Genomic DNA, 17,570 nt, shown 5'->3' on the forward strand with positions numbered 1-17,570 from the left:
CAACTGGTCCATGCCGGTGTTTATGCTCCACATGAACCTCCCCCTACCCTACTTCATCTAACCCTATTAGCATATCCTTCTGTTCCTTTCTCCCTCATGTACTTATCTAGTTTCCTCTTAAATGTATCTATGCTATTCGCCTCAACTACTCCTTATGGTAGCGAGTTCTACATTCTAACCACTCTCTGGGTAAAGAAGTTTCTCCTGAATTATTACTTCTATTAATGTGATCAGTTCGTTCTTATCCCTTGTCTCAACCCACATGGATTCTGTTTCTATCTTAATGTTAGTTATGTCCCTTTTTCCTACTGCCTTAATGTTATCTCTAATAAGTGCAGCTACCCCACCTCCATCTTCCTTCCATATCCTTTCTAAATATGTTACATCCTGCAATATTTAACTGCCAATCCTGTTCTTTATTAAGCCATGTTTCAATTGTCCCTACTACATCTGGCTCCTCGCTACAAATTAATGCCTCCAGTTCTCCAGTTTTGTTTCAGATGCAGTGTACATTGCTGTACAGGCGATTTAATTTTTTTTTGGATGAATTATTTCCCTCACTTTATTTTTAACAGTCATTTTATACTTATCTTCTATAACTGTATCTGTTTCCTGACCGTTACCCCCATTGTTTAGCTTGGTCTGACCTTTACTCTCATCTCCTAATTCGTTTATCTTCAGGTTTATGTTATTTTCACAAGATCACTCCCCCCCCCGTCTTACTCATTTAAAGTGCTATCACAACCCTATTTATCCTTTCCGCGAGGACACTGGTCCCACTCCGGTTCAGGTGGAGCCTGTCCCAGTGATACAGCTCCTTCCTGTCCCAGTACTGGTGTCAGTGTCCCATGAAATGGAAGCCCTCCTTCCCACACACTAGTCTTTCAGCCACGCGTTCATCTTCCTGATCTGTCTATCTCTACGCTAATTAGCGCGTGGCTCAGGTAGTAATTCCGAGATTACGACCCACAAGGTCCTGTTTTTTTAATTTAATTCCTCCCTCAATCTGACGCTAGTAAAAATACATTAACTGACCATTAATTTAATTTGCTGCTTATGTGACTTTGCTGTGTGTAGATTGGCAGCTATGTTTGCCTATAATAGTGACTGCACTTCAAAAGCAATTCATTGATGGTGAAGCACTTTGAGCTACACACATGCAAATTCTTTGGGCTGGATTTTCCACCCGGAGGCGGGATGGTGGCGGGTCCGCTGTTTGACGGGTCCCGGTCCCGCTTCTGGTTCCAGCCGCCCTGCAATAATGATTTTCCCCAGATTGGAATCATTAAGGCCGCCGAGTGCGTTACCCAGCCCAATCAGTGGGTGCAGGTCGGCTGATCGGGCTTGATGACGCACTGGGAGCCTCTTTATTTAAGGGGCCCATGACCCCTTTGATCAGTACTTTCTTTTTTCTGCTCCCGAGTGCTGGTTGCTGCAGGCATGGCAGCGCAACGAACCAAGGCTGCTCCCCGGTTTGATGATGACTCCCTCTGTGCTCTTGTGGAGGGAGTAAGAGGATGCAAGGAGGTCCTCTTCCCTTCAGATGGAAGGAGGAAGCCTCCTCAGCACACCAAGGCAGCCTGGCTGCAAATTGCTGAGGAGGTAAATGCAAGGTCGGTGTGTGACATAAGAAAACTCACTAAGCATTTGGTCGAGTATAAAACAAGGCTTTAATCAACTGTTTCACAACCATGAGATCCTAGTTACATCACTAGTTCCTGGTTACAAAAACGTCCTGGGCAAGCTGGGCCCACGCCCGAGTATTTATACTTCTTGGACAGCGCCACCAGCTGGCCGCCCAGTGTTATTTCATGAGTCATTTCTTCATGAATGATAAGATTCATGACAGTGTGTACACGCACCTGGGTGCAATGTAGGAAAAGGTTTAATGATCTGCTGCGTTTAGAAAAAGTGAGTATAACATCACACTTACCTTCAATCTGCTTCCCATCTCTTCTCATCCCCATCACTCTGCATAGGCAACCTACTCCTGCACATCCCAACTCACCCTAACATCCCTTGCACCCTCACCCATCCCTCTCTCTCTATGTTCAGAATCATTTCACCATCCTACTATGCACCCCTCACACTCGCTCTCACTGTTATGCAATGACAGCAACTAACAACGCACACGGAGGGACCTTGGTATTGGCACCTCACTCCATCAAAGTCTCCCTCTAAACATCTATGTTATCCATTCTTTACACTTACTTCATCAATTTCTGTGAAACTCCACTTGTGTCCCTCATTGTAGGAAAAGAGAGCCCACAATAAGAGGGAGAGGGGGAGGACAGGAGGAGGCTCACCATCTGTGGCGCATCTAACGCACGCTGAGGAGGCAGCTCTGGAGATCGTGGGAGGTGCAGAGGAGCTGGAAGTGGGGACAGAGAGACGGGTGCAGTATAGCAAGCTGGTGACAGAATTGATTTCCACCCCTCTGATTTTGCATTCATGAGTGACTCATATGGGATCTGATGTTCATAGAAATTGAGTTCTGATCATCTGCACATTGGGATGTGTCTGCAACCTACATATCACATGTCTAACTCATGCCTTTACTCCCCCACAGGACCATTGAGAGCCCCTCTTCCCACTGTCCAGGAGGAAGAGCAGGAAGACTCCTCAGAGGAACCTCCAGCCTCTGAGGGAGCAACGTCAGCAGAAATGAGCGCACCCAGCACCAGCGCAGAGACGCACACCTCGGTGGGCCGTTTGCGAGTCAGAGTAGTGTTGTCACCTGGTGTATCACAGCTCACAAGTGAGCAGGAGCAGATGGTGGAGACAGGGACAGCAGTGGAGAGTCCTCGTCAGAGGGCGCAGGGCGCTCCTAGCTCTGCTCAGCTGCATGTAGACGCTGAGCCTCTGGGGCCATCCAGAAAGAGAGCCGTCCCAGAGCTTCAGGAACAAGTGCAGGAGGCTCTGACTGGGTTTGCAACCACGGTAACTGCGAGTGTGCAGAGAATGGAGGAGTCCATATCAAACATGAGCAATGCTGGGGTGCACGCAATGGCGAATGAAGGTGCCATCATGGAAAGGGTGGCAACCTCCATGGAGGACATGAATCGCCAGACACAAACCGACATGGTGACTCTTCTAGATAGCTGGTCAGCTATGGTGGATAGATGGACATCTACCATGGAGAGGAACCAGAGGCACATGGACGTTCCTGTTATGAGGACTGTAAGTACATGGCCCCACTAATGTGCAGTAAGGAGCTATCCAGCTACTTGCTAGCAGTGAAGTGCGGGTGACACATGAGAGGGATGGTGGTGGTCGACAACAAGTAAGTGGGGGCCCCTCTCCAGGCGCTTACACTCCCATACCACCGCAGACCCCTCGGTCAGAGCCCCCGATGCCTCATCCAACAGAGATGGCTGACTCTGGCCCTGCACAGCCACAGGAGGAGCAGACTTTGGTGGAGCCCTCCCAGGCTCCCAAACCCAGAGGACGCCCGCCAAAGGCACCTAAGCAGGCGCAGCAGGGAAGTGAGCAGGCTGCCTCTACATCTGCTGAAGCCACAGGGGAAGCACCACGTTGAAGCACGCTTAAGAGAAAGCTAACACACAAATAGTCACAAGGGTAATCCCTTGGGTGATTTCATATAAATTGTGGGCTCTCTTTCCCTACAATGAGTTGCTCTATGATGCTTCTGGTGAAAATGTGGCTCTCATTGTAGCGCTCCTCAGCTTCGTTTGATGGCCTCCTCATCGGTGTCATTAGCCATGTCTTCAGGAGATAGCTCTTGCCTCCAAGGAGCCATCCAGAAAGTTGGGTTGGCGGATTGAAGAGCTGAGGCACAGTGGACTGGCGCAGGATGTACAAGTCATGGCTGCTGCCAGGGAACTTGGCGCACACATGCATAATGTTCTTCCTATGGTTACACACCAGCTGCACATTAAGGGAGTGGAAGCCCTTGCGGTTCACAAATACAGCTGGGTTGTGATGGGTACCCTGATGGCCACATGGGTGTAGTCGATGACGCCCTGCACCCTTGGGAAACCTGCCAGATTGGCAAACCCAACCGGCCACACGGCAACACTTGCTTCATCCGTTGAGAAGTGGATGTAATTGGCCGACTTGGCAAAGAGGGCATCGGTAACCTGCGTGATGCAAGTGTGTGCGGCTGACTGGGAGATGCCGCTGATGTCTGCTGCGGATCCCTGGAAGGACCCTGACGCAAAGCGGTTGAGGGCGGTGGTAACTTTGACAGCCACTGGTCAGAAGTGTCCACCCGCTCCTCTGGGCTCCAGGTGTTGGTGCAGCATTGTGCAAATGTCTGCGACTACCTGTCGCGATAGTCTCAACCTCCTTTGGCACTGCTGCTCAGTCATGTTGAGGAAGCTCATCCTCTGCCTGTAAACCCTGTGTTGGGGATATCTCCTGTGGCGCGGTGCAGCCCTGCGCTGACGCCCTCTGCCCTGTGCAGCATCACGTGGCGGAGGAGAAGGTTGTCGTTCTTGATGTCGGTGCTGCTGTTGTGCCTGGTTCTGCTGCTGCCGCGGCTGCTCGTCCTCCAAATCTGAGGACCAGGATGAGAGGGTATAAATGGTTCCCATTCTGCTAGTATATATGTCAGTTGCGGATGAGATGTTATAAGCGCTCAGTCAATGTGGAGAGAGATTATTCCAAGGAGGTCACAGTGCATCTCACAACATGCTTACAACCTCAATACACCTGAAATATGTCTTCCAAATCCTGAAATCAGAAAACTCTGGCATGTGGAATTGAACTGATGTGGCAGGTTAGCTTTTATGCTGCAGTTGCAGCTGTGAACTATTCAGCTTGTTGGAAGACCCGACACAATCAGCTGGCGTGTTTATCGAACGACGTGGAACACAGTGAAAATGTGGCAAAATTGAAAAGTCCTCTCAAAATAGCAGTTAACAAGCTGTTAACAAGTTGTTAACTACCTTAAGTGCCTCTCCCGCCGCTTGGTGTCGGGTCTGATCTGAAGTCGCAGACCCGACACTTTGGAAAGTCGCGTGGAGGTGGACTCGCGGTGGGTTTGCAACCCGCCGTCAATCATTTTGGATTTAACTCCTGACCTGCCTCCAAACCCGCCCTCTGAGCGCTGGCAAAATTGCGGCCTTTATTTCAGATTTCCAGCACTTTTATTTTTCATCTCAATGTTTTATAATGTTACCTGCATTTCAAGTGTGATGTTTTCGTAAACAAAATGTCTGTAATATATCACCTGATCAACCATTTAATCAGGAATATGTTGCAATAGAATCCAATTAAAGTCACAGTACTGCATGATATCAATCTTGAAGATATTACATTTGAAAGCTCATTGGAGATAAGGGAAGAATAGGTAAAACTTGCTAATTATTTTTCCGTGCGACCCTTTACAGTACTTTCCCCACATCTTATTTTCTCCCTTACCTCCTTCCTCCCAAAGGCAGTGATTCATTCTGTGGGATAATACCACAGTGCGATGCCTCACCCTGGCCGATTTTTACAGTGCTCACTTTGTGTCTTGATTCATGATGAAACTTTCCTAGACTACTTTGCACTTCTCTAGCTACTGATGAAGCCCAAACAAAATTAATTTTTAAATTTTAATGTTATCTTCCAGTTTGTTGGTAAAACCATTTTCATTACGAATGCTGGAAACTAACACATGTTTGGTATGCAAACTATTTTTATTATTTAGATTCCAGCTTATTGGTTGGCTGACCCTAGAACAGGCCAGTCTTTTGATCAAATTTGCTGGGAGTGATAGTATTGCTTGGTTAAATTTGCAATGCACATATGCTTACAACAGGTCACAGAAGTGCAAACATCATAATTTTACACATGGGAAAGTAACAGTGCTTTGTTCTGATGAAAGGTCATCGACCTGATGCGTTAACTCTGTTTTTCTCTCCACAGATGCTGGCTGACCTGCTGAGCGTTTTCCAGTATTTTCTGTTTTTATTTCAGATTAGTAGCATTGGCAGAAATATGCTTTTGTATTAGTGCTTTGCTTTGTTCTTGTTTGTCAATGAGGTTTTGAAGTCTGCTTTGTGTCCCTTTATAGAATGACCAGGTTGCTGATGGAAGCACTGTGGTTATTCAAGAACGGAGGCTGCATATCGGTATTCACAATGGCTGGTGTTATGTTCAGAAGCCGCATGTGGTGGTTTTGATACCCGGGATGGTGCGAGGGAAATCTGGGAACTTCTCCAAAAGGTAAATTCATTATAAATGAGACTAAATATATTGCATACGTAGAATATACAGGCTCCTTTACTCATGTCCTGTTCAAAGATGTTCACCATTGTTAAATCACAAAAGATGAGATATTTTCTAAATCATTAAATTCTACATTCACGAACAACTCCAAGCAACTTTTCAATTAGAGACAACTTTCAAACTCCTCATTCCGCCGTCACATGTATTGCCATGTGTATCTTGATATCTACAGAAAATCAGTTAGAGTCTGCTCAGTATGGCAGGCTTCAGGAAGGATCACTTTAATCTGCACGTGAATAGCTGCAGGATTAAAAGAGCATTTATTAGTGGAGTTATCAGTGCCGCTCCCCCGCGATTACGCAGTGAACGAGTTTAGTTTTGCTTCTGATAGCTCAGAAAAATATACAAGTATTTTCAATTGCTGCTATAAAGGTAGATGGAGGATATTTCACAAATGACACTGAGTTATAGCAGTTGTTAACATAATGTGAAAGGTCCATAATTCACAAGCTAATGACATGGTGAATGTGCTCTGATGGTTGTTGGCGTGAATTAATATACTGCTGGAGCTTTGCATTAATGGTGCGTGATGTGCCTCAATAAATCCGAGACTCGATGTTAGCGAAACAAAACAAGGCTTTTATTGACTTAGAAGGTAACACACAGAGGAGAGGTATCTTCCATCCAGAGGTCTGCCGTACTGGATGTGATGCGGGCTGGGCCAGCTTACATAGGGGCCAGGTATGGGCGGAGCCCTACACACAGTACAATACAATGGTGAGGAAACGGAACTGAGGTAAGGGAAATGAAACTGAAACCAACCACAGTCACAGGCAGAGAATACCAATGAGTGATGAATGGAATATTTCATCACAGTGCGATAATCAGCCTTTTTACGCATGCCCTTAAAGGAGACTTATTCCAAATGATCTTATTGATCTCTTCCATTTTGGTTTGAATCTTTAACTCTCTGATTTTCTGGTTGTGTTTCAAGTCCTTTCTATAAATCTTCTTCCAAATCTTGAGCAAATTTACACAATGCCAATGCCAATGCCATTCATTTCCCTGGCCCTAAGAATTTTGGGCTGTATGCTGCCTCTACGGACACTCACCTGGGTGTGAGAATCTACTGACTGCGTGCTATGTCATCTCTCATCTTGCTGTTAAGATTTTAATATCCAGATAAATGTTCAGTGCTCTAAAAAGTCCACAATTCTCATCACCAAGGTGTCAAAATTTGTGAAGTTAAAAGTACCAGTCTGTAGAGCACGAAACCATACAAAACTAGAAGATCCCAGGAAAAAAACGGAAAATGCTGGAAATACTCAGCAGGTCAGGCAGCATCTGTGACGAGAGAAACAGAGTTAACGTTTCAGGTCGATGACCCTTCGTCAGAACTGGAAAAAGCTGGAGACGGAACAGGTTTTTAAGCAAGTGCAGGGGCAGTGAGAGGGGGGAGGGGAGGAAAGAACAAAAGGGAAGGTCTGTGATGGGATGGAAGGCAGGAGAGATTAAAAGACAAAAGGAATGATGGTGCAAGGCAAATGAAGATGGTAATGGGACAGGTTAAGAAACAAAAGATGACTCTGGATGAAGTGTAAATGGCAGTGGCAGAATCATCAACAGCTGCCATGAGAGAGAGAAAAAAAAAATTGGGGCCGAGGTTATAGTCTGAAATTGTTGAACTCGATGTTATGTCCAGAAGGCTGTAAAGTGCCTAATCGAAAGATGAGTTGCTGTTCCTCGAGTTTACGCTGAGCTTCGTTGGAACAGTGCAAGAGGCCGAGGATGGAGAGGTCAGAGTGGGAGTGGAGCGGAGAATTTTTCCCTGCCCCTACACTTGCTTAAAAACCTGTTACTTCTTCAACTTTTTCCAGTTCTGACGAAGGGTCATCGACCTGAAACGTTAACTCTGTTTCTCTCTCCACAGATGCTGCCTGACCTGCCGAGTATTTCCAGCATTTTCTGTTTTTATTTCAGATTTCCAGCATCCGCAGTATTTTGCTTTTGTCGAAGATCCCAGGTTTGAGTTCTGGCCTGTGCTAAGCTAATGATGTCAGCTTGGACAGCAGCGGGACTCTCAAAATGGTCCTTCATTGTTTATTATATTAAAAAAGAACAAAATTGGGGGGGGTGGGGGGGGGAGAGATTCGGGGAGATTTGAAATAAATCAAATGCAGACACTTCATTGAGGCAGATGTTTGACAAAAGGCACTCGCTAAGTTGAATAACAGTTTACTGCTAAATAGTAAGCATATGTAGATTGTGTTTGATCGTCAGGACTGGGGGTGGATTAAGACAAAGCAGTGAGTGACTGTCTAAATAATGAATGAATGTCAGGAAATTTATCTCAGACAGGTGTAATTCAGTTCAGACAAAAAGTTATTTTGGGGAAAAGTACATAATACTGTGTTTCAGTGGAACACGCACTGAGTGGTGTTAGACTGGTTAACATCATTCTGTGCCATGCACTGCTAGCAGTGTTCCACTAATGTAGAGCAGTTTATTTTATTTCTATAATTTACTTGTGCAACTGTGCAGCAATTTAAAGGAAACCTAGACTATAAGAGTCTGTTATAAAGTGCTGATTTAAGGGTATAGGTATACTGCAACTTTCACAAGGCATTGCGGTGTCTGCTGAGTATCGATGTAAAAGTGGGTAGTATCATTTTGGAATTGGACATTGATCTGGCTGTGGAGTGCGGTGATATGAAATCCCTTCGGGAAGCTATCTCACAGCACTTGGTTCTGCACCGTATGAAGTATAACTGCAGTGCGGTGTCAAGCTCGGTTTTAAAGGTGCTTACGTGGCCAATGGACCTTCCGAGCGCTTCATAAATTTACTGCAGGGTATTTAAAAAAAATGTTTTAAGAAAGCAGACCCAGAACGTTAAAGATTCATGAGCCGAGAGTGGAACATACATCCATGAATCCACAGAGCCCTGTCTTGGGATCCAGAGTGCAGTATGTAGCCGGGGTCTTGTCTTGCTGGCTGTGAATCGCACTCTGCACCTACTTGCACACATGCTGTAGTCATCATTTTGATGTTTAGGCATGAAAATAATGAGCTGGGAGTACCCAACTGAGCATCACGTTACACCGATGTAGAAGCAAATTATTTCTATCCTTGTCATACCTCGTATGGTCAAGATTAATAATTTCTGACTGTTTTGCAGGGAATCAAGTGTCATAGGTAGAGACTAAGGGGGAAAAATTCAGTTGGTTGCGCCACCCGTTAGCGCCTTAAGAGGGCGCTAAGTGGGGCGCAAGCCAACTAGCGCCCGGGCGCGGCACTGCCCACGCCTCCTGCAAAATTCAGTGGGAGGTTAGTGGTGGCGCTAACCGTTAGCGCTGTGCCGCTGGCGATGACTTCATCGGTGTGCGCAGCGCCCCGCTCACGCCCCGGCCGCGATCTTCGGGAGTGCCCCCTGATTTACCGCCGACGCTATGTCTGACAGGGCCAGGGTGGCGTACCTGCGGCCAGGGAGGCGCAAATTAAAGGCAAGGTGCGGGGCGGCCATTTTTATTGTTGGCCACCTGCCTGCGCTCCCGGCCTCCGGGAACCCCCCCCCCCCCCCCCCCCCCCGCGGAGTGCCAGCTGCACTCCAAGAGCCCGGCACTTCTCTTGGGTGCCGGGCTCTTTTGATTGCACTCCCGATCCCCGGGGGCCCAGCTGGGCCCCAGATCGCGCTGCACAAGGCCCCTCCGCTTTAAGAAGGGGAGGAAGGCCTGCAATACCGCAGCGTGACGTGCCGCAGTGCCACGATATTCACTCGCAGCGCCCCAAGAGGGAGGCGGGGCGCCTCCAGTAGCGCCCCGCTTCCCTTTGGGGCGCAACTGACCAATTTCCGGCGCGGGGGCGCTAATTTTTCCGGGGCGCTACTTTTAACGCCCCGGCGAAGTTAACGCCCCAAACGGGGCTATACTTAATTTCTCCCCCTAAGAGTATAGACAGTGCATTAGCCCTTGTGCAGACAACGAGAAATCATTGCAGAAAAATTCATTAAAATTCCATTTAATTGTTCTATATCGAATAGAACTAAGATTCCGTAGTAAATAGACTCAAGATTTTAAGTACTTTTTTTTCTAATCTATAAACATATAAAAGAAAATGATTTGCAGTTCTATCTGTAGTCAGGAAAGGAACATTCACTTGAGAATGTGTTTTTGTGAAGAGGATCAGAATGTTAAATGCTTTGGATATGGAAGTCTCTCTATTTATAGTACACATAAGATGAAACTTTGAAAACTTTTAATAAAAGAACTTTGCAGCGCTCATTATCATAAACAGGCTTACAGACTTGTTCAATTTTGTGAGTAGAGTTGAAATATTCCAGTCGTGATTTCTGACTACAAGACAAGTTATTTGGTAGGGGCAGAGAATCGGAGCTTCGAGAAAAGAAAAGACTTAGATAAAGAAGATAGTAGACATTCCAGAAAAGTTATTATACCCATCCTCCATTACCTCCCTTGGGAGGTTTCCTTGCCAATGTTCAACCTTCCTTTAACCAGCATGGTGTGCTTGTCAGAGCCATGGATCTCATTCTGCCCAATCTCAGGTGTGATTCCAGTGGATCAGTTTCACTAGTTTTTATTTCCCACCCTTCCTGTCAAAGTAAAGTATTCTATTTTGTAGACTCCCTGAGCTGTAGCAGAACTCAGCTCCGATCACTAAATAACAAACCCATATAACTCGAGACTGATTATTATGCTGCACTGTTCCGTTGCTTCAATTGCTGGACGAACTAGAGTTATATAGAAGTACAATTTAGTCTAACTAACTTCTTGCAGGGGAAGGAAAGTCTGGGAGCAGTCCTTCTTGTTCAAAGTACTCAAGCAGTGTGCACGTAAAAAATACATGTAATTATTGATTGAAGTACAGTGAAACCTGTAAATTACAGACGCCGAAAGGACGTGGATCAGGTGTCTTTTATTTGCAGGTGTCCTCATTTTCAAAATGGACGATGTATGTATAGTAAACCTGATGAGCCAAATATTCCGGGATTGGCTGCATCTTCTGCAGCGTTCCTTTTTTTCACCCTCACCTGGGATTGTGCCTAATTCTGGAACCCTGCTAGCAGGATGTGATTTCAGTTCATTTTCTGTTTGTTAGGTTTCCTAGTTCATTGCCATCCCGGGCTCTTTTTCCATTGAGGAATAGATGTTCTGATCCTGGGATCTGCTACATTGGCAGCCTCCATAGGGTGAGGTGGCTGCTATAGGGCTGGAGTGCCTGGGAGACCTCAGCCAAATTGGTGGGGTTAATGTCCAGCAGACCCTGTTCAGAACCCCCTCCCACCGTGTGCTGCAGCTACTAATGTTTGAAGTGTTGGGTGTGGGTAGGGGGCTGTTACCAGCTCATCAGTACCTGACGTACTGCTGGAGTAGGGTATCCTGATTTTATCTACAATCTGGGTAAAATAGATCCAGCAAAATATGTAATGCTGGTTATGCAATCAGCGTGTTATATCAGAACTATCTGCCATTTGTATAGGGATCACGTACCGTTTATACCATCTAGTTGATGGGTAAATAAATACTGGTTGCTTTGTTGCTGAAGCAGATGCCTTGCTGTCAAATATTGGCTTGGCTGTTATTGTGGGAATCTGATTTATTCAAGTTAACAGTTTATGTGCAAGAGCTGATACGGAGGCACATGTTAGCCAAGCAGAACCTGATGTGATTAAATTGTTGCCTTAAACTCAGTGTGGACTGCAAGCCACTTGTGGCTGAGAATAATGAAACGGCGAGCTCTCGTAACAAAAATTGACCCTTGTGTTTCTTGTCTGACCACAGTTTGCCGAAGATGTCTCTGGTCCTCAGGAGCCGTATCCAGCTGACAGAAATGGTAAAACACCCAATGTTTGGTGTGGTTTTCCACCTGGAGTATGTGTTCTCCACCTCTACAGGAGCTGATGGAAAGGTGAGTCAGTGAAGCCAGGATTTAGTTTGACCGCAGCAATCGTGTGACGTGATTCTAACAGTGGTTTATGCAAACTATGATGTAACTGCTATTTGACATTATTTGTCTAGGATTTAACCTGTCACAGCTAAATAGACAAATGCTGTGGCCATTAATCAGTGAATATCTCCTCCCCCACTCCGTTATGAAGAAAGTGCCACTTCTATTGGAGGGCTAATCCTGAAATGTTAACGGTTCTTTGAATACTGTGAATTTTTGTTTTTATATCTGATTTGCAGCACTCATAGTTTTCTTTTTTTTCTCAGTTGAAATCAATGTTTGGCAGAGTTTGATGACATTCTACAAAAAGTTATTTTCTTCTTTAAATTTCAACCCAGTTTAAAATGATGCAAATGTGATATATTGTGATTACAGAATATACTGCGATAAAAGGCCTTTTAGGGTCTTGTCTTCTGAAAGTCGTTTCTCTGGTCTTAGTTGCCCTCCCCCCGAGCAGTTCAGCTGAGCTCAGAGTCTCACCATGTGGAAAACGCAAGCATACACATTGCTGTAAATAGGTTGTGTAGATCCACATCATACTGGTGTAAAATGGGTCTGTTTTCTGCAGTTAAATGGCCACGGTGCGCCGGTGATGGAGGGAGTGAATGTTTAAGGTGGTGGCTGGGGTGCCAATCAAGCGTGCTGCTTTGACCTGGATGGTGTCGAGCTTCATGAGTGTTGTTGGAGCTGCACTCATCCAGGCAAGTGGAGAGTATTCCATCACACTCCTGACTTGTGCTTTGTTGATGGTGGAAAGTTGCAATTTAAAAGTGACAATGTGGTCTATTGGAATTGGAATTTAACTCTGTATGGAATCTTTTAATATTGTAAGAGAATGGAATTTATCACTGGTCTCTTGTAACATTAGAAATTCATTTGCAGGAGTGGAGCATTGTGCATGCATCCAAAGATATATGTGCAGAGTTCCTTTGTGGTTGACCTCAGTGTGACCTGCAGCAAGGCACAGTCTGTAGTACAGGAAACTTTGTGATATCCGGCACTGACGGGACCGGCGTGTTGCCGATCTATCAAAACAGCCGGACATACAAAGTTAATGTTGAAGCATACGGAGGTTTTCATCTCCGTATCTGACAACAAACACTGTTGCTTAGCAACAGCTTCTAAAGAGTCGGCTGCAGCTGCAAGCGTTTCTAGCTGAAGCTGTTGCTATAGCTACAGACCTTGCAGTGCCTGACTGGGAAAAAAAAAAGAACGAGAACTAAAAAAACTTATAGAAAACGGCTCCTGATTTTTGCCGTTCGATCGAGTATTCCGGACATACAACCTCCGGATAAACCAAAGTTTCCTGTATAACTCTGGTCTGCTGGCTGCCCAATCAATGGATGACGGCCTGAGTTGTTAGCTGCAGTACAACAACAACCTAGGACGTTTCTCACTTTCCTTCTCTTTGACATTCCCATACCAGGCACTGCCCCAGCAGAAACGGTAGGTGATCTACCCCCAGCATCTGCCAGTGCCACTCGGAGGCTGGCTGTTGGGAAGGTGCATCAGTGACAATGGGTGTGACTCTTGCTGAGACTCCCTCTCTCTTCCTGCAGGAATGTCTCTGGTCTCCCCCGACTCCTGCCCATGGCAGTGCGACTGCATCTGATAACTCGGCTTGTAAGAATTTTGTTTTCTGACCATAATGATATATACAGGAAACTTTCTGTTATCCGGCACGGACGGGACCGACGTGGTGCCGGTTCATCAACAATTCCGGATAACCGAACGCTATAGTGAAAGATACGGAGCTCAGAGCTCCGTATAAAGCAACAAACCCTGACAGCTTCAGAACAATCGGCACAAGTTGCAAGCGTCTCTGTAGCTTAGCAACAGCTGCAGATACACCTTTGCACAGCAACAAATGGAGTAAAAAAAGTAATAAAAGTTACCTGAACCTACTCCTGAATTTTGCCGGTTAACCGACATTTCCGGTTATTTAGAGGCCGGTTAATTGAAAGTTTCCTGTATGTCCAATGTACCTTGTAAGCAGTGTGCTAACCTTTACTGCCTTTTAGTGCGTGCTCCATAGCACCATAGAAGCCAGTTTGAAATCCCCTGGAAGTAGTGACTCTGAGGCAATTCTGATTTAATCTTGGATCCAACTGGAGCAGATTTCACAGCATACCAACAATCACTGATCTGGGAAAATCCTCTCTGCTCCACTCCAGGGCAGTTTGTGTTTATTAACACTGTCAATTCTAAACTGCATTGCTTTGGAGAGCGGAAGCACTCCATTTTATAGCTGGCAGTATAAACAGAGTTTAAGAGGAGCGTAAAATCTCAGATCAAGCAGTTTCACTGTTTGACACTAAACCCCATTGGTGTTTATAGGAGGCTGGTTGTGGAGATTGTTAACAGATACTTTACTGAAAGGAGGTTAATGCTTTACCCAGAAATTTCATTTGAATGGCATTAGGTGGCACTATTGCATGGTTTATTAAGTGACAAGCTTGTGAAGAGTTGGGAGGTCTTGGTATGCTTAGTATCACAGCTAAATGATTGCAAGTGTTTGAACTAATTTATGAAATTCTCAGAAATTCATGCTGGGCCGTAAATTCTAGCTTACAATGTAGACCTATCTGCACTTGCCCTAATTCAGTTTGGTTGGGTAACTCTGCTTAACACATTTTGCAAGGTTGGTGCTATTTTAGTGCATAAAAAGTAACCAAGCAACATATCTTGTTTAGAATCTTTTACAGAACATTTCTGATTAATTAAATGGTAAGTTAGAGCATTTCAGCACTGCTACAGGTCACTGGACTGTTTGTGATTAGTTCTTTAGAGACACACAATCACAACTCAGTTACTGTAACAGCTAAAATATATTGACTATAAAAATTCATGATACTCTTAATTTGATGTCAAATTTAGCAAATCCAATGAACCTTGTACAAACACAGTTGCTACTCCACTGCAACACACATTGCTTAATGCATGTTCTGAGAAATAAGAAGCTATTCCTGTATAACCAGATGTATGTTTTCTGCTAAACAATATAGAATAAAGGCCACTGATTTTCCCATTCTACTCTTTGGCGTCTTAACAACAAAAGAAAGTATTGAATGAGAAATAAGTCAGTAGGCCCATGAAGCCCATTCCCTTTCACAGACCATGAATAATTTGCCTTACCGTGTCCTCAACTAAAGCCAGTCAATCTGAGAGAGAGAGGGCCAGTGACACACAGGCAGTTACATTTCTCCCTAACTTACATTATAAGAAACTCTAGGACATAAGTAAACCTTATAACTCACACCACTGAGCTCTAACCAGTTGCATTCTTCAAATGATAGATCCACTGCCCCAGCAGCAGAGGAACTACTGTATTTCGCAGTGATCATCAATGTCTATCCTCATAACTTTCAATTCCATTCCAAAATAGAAACTTATCCACCTTTAAAAAAAATGAATTAACATTTGCTTCTTTTGTTGGGATCAGTTTTACATGCCCAAAAGTCTTGAGTTGTGTTAATTGTTCATTTCATTCCTCTTGTTTTGCTGTTATAGACCATGTTTAGTATCTGCTTATATTTACATTATTCATACATCTCAGAACTTGAAAGACCTGTACCATGTCCCCTCTTTTCTCCACTGAAAATGAATTCAGTTTTCTCTTCATAACTTAGAGCGACGAGCCCTGGAATCATCATAATTGCTGTTCTCTGAACTCTCTCGAGAGCGTTACAATCCTGGGGCAGGTTGGGTACCTAGGACTGCACATAATATTCCAAATGTGGCTTTTCCAATGAGCTCTTGTAGAGACTTAAAATATTGGGATCGATTTTCCAACTTGCCGCCCGCCTATTATAAAAACAGGCTGATTCTTATTCCCATTCATTTCAATGGAAAGGAAAATCAGGCGGTTTCTATAACTGGCAGCCAATCTGCAACGCCAGTCTTTAACTCTTTGTGCCTTCTAATGCTGGACCTACCGGCACTGCTCCCTAGCGTTTGCCAGTACCACAATTCAACCCCCGCATACCAGCAGTTACCCCAGCTGTGCCAATACTGGCGTTGCTGCCCACCCATTGCATGTAAATAGACTGACTGCTCAAATTCCGAACAGAGTCAGGCACATAATTGTGTGGCATACCATTATTACACCGACAAAGTGGGATCGTGAGTTTTCAGGGCCAATGTAGTTAACGTGCTTCTCCCTAAATGGCGTAGCATGTGACACTGAGATTTCTACTCTTGGGGTTCCGCCTATAAATCTAAGCCCTAGCTTCTGAAATTCCCTTTGCAAGACCTCTATCCTGCTCTTCACTGTGATATTGGTTCCAACAGGAACCGTGACTTCATGCTGCTCACCCTCCCTTTCCAGCATCATCATTATGTCCAGTACCCTGGCACCTGGCAGGCAACAGACCGTTTGAGTCTCCTGGACCTGAATGGTCATAAATTAATCAGAAGTATTGGGGGAAAAATTCGGTTGCTTTGCGCCTCCCGTTAGCGCCCTAAGAGGGCGCTAATGGAGCGCAAAGCAACTAGCGCCCGGGCGCGGCGGTGTTTGCGCCGCTCGCAAAATTGACCAGACATTTTGTGGTGGCGCTAAACACGACTGCCACGATCTCCTGCGCCCGCAGATCGTGATGTCAGTCGAGTGCGCAATGCCCCGGTAGCGCCCCGGACCGGATATTGAGTGGTGCCCCTGCCTTACCGCCTGCCGCTAGCAACGACAGGTTGAGGGGAGCGTTTTGCAGTCGGGAAGGGACTGGGGGAGCGCTATTTAAAGGCGACCGCTTCCTGCCTTTTTTTGTCGGCGACATTTTTGCACCATGCATTCTGAGAGAGAGCGAGAGAGAGAGAGAGACTTCTGGAGAGATTCAACGCTGTTTGAAGGAGTTTTGGGTACTGAGCAGCACTTTGCAGGTTCATTTTGATTTGACCTTCCTTGCATCGATTTAGAAGAGACTATGGGGGCTGCACTCTGAGCTCTTTCCCTGGGCCTCTCCATTGTTCTTTCCAGCAGATTTGATGTACAGGTCTCTCCAGGCCGAGATTCAAGGCTGCAATGAGCAGGGTGTGGATGGAGAGCAAGATGAACCTTCCCCTTTAAGAACTGGCTGGCGCCAGTGTGTCTGTGTTCCACTGCTGACTGATATCACATGACTGATATCGAATCGCCCCCGCCTTATGAAAGTTCTATACCCGGGAATTATTATTCAGAGTGTAAATGGAATAAGTCACGGACAGGAATGCTTCGGTGAAAAATCAAACTTATATTTATTTGGTCTAACATACACCGGCTAAAACATGCACTACTAAACGAAATCACTGTCTCTGTGGAGAATAAGATCCAGGTTACAAAGCACTTCTCACCTCCATCTCAAAAGAGAAGCAGAACAATGAACCCACGAGCCTAGCCAGCCGACGAGGAGCTTTCTAGAGTGGCTTTCTAATAGGTTCAAGTTCAACGGGTGCCTCA

General features: G+C 45.4%; 1 protein-coding gene across 2 annotated transcripts in view; it reads left to right on the forward strand.

Annotated features, from left to right (window-relative positions):
* The window catches only part of nphp4 (nephronophthisis 4), a 517,372-nt gene that overhangs the window by 209,337 nt on the left and 290,465 nt on the right, over window positions 1-17,570 (forward strand). For both annotated transcript variants that reach the window (XM_085966844.1, XM_085966846.1), the window contains exons 7-8: window positions 6,023-6,174; window positions 11,974-12,100. In XM_085966844.1, coding sequence (XP_085822970.1) covers window positions 6,023-6,174; window positions 11,974-12,100 — 279 coding nt within the window. The remainder of the gene's footprint in view (window positions 1-6,022; window positions 6,175-11,973; window positions 12,101-17,570) is intronic.

The sequence above is a fragment of the Somniosus microcephalus genome, chromosome 25 (genome assembly GCF_052327205.1).
Source record: "Somniosus microcephalus isolate GS21.2 chromosome 25, FLI_Smic_1.0, whole genome shotgun sequence".
Lineage (NCBI taxonomy): Eukaryota > Metazoa > Chordata > Chondrichthyes > Squaliformes > Somniosidae > Somniosus > Somniosus microcephalus.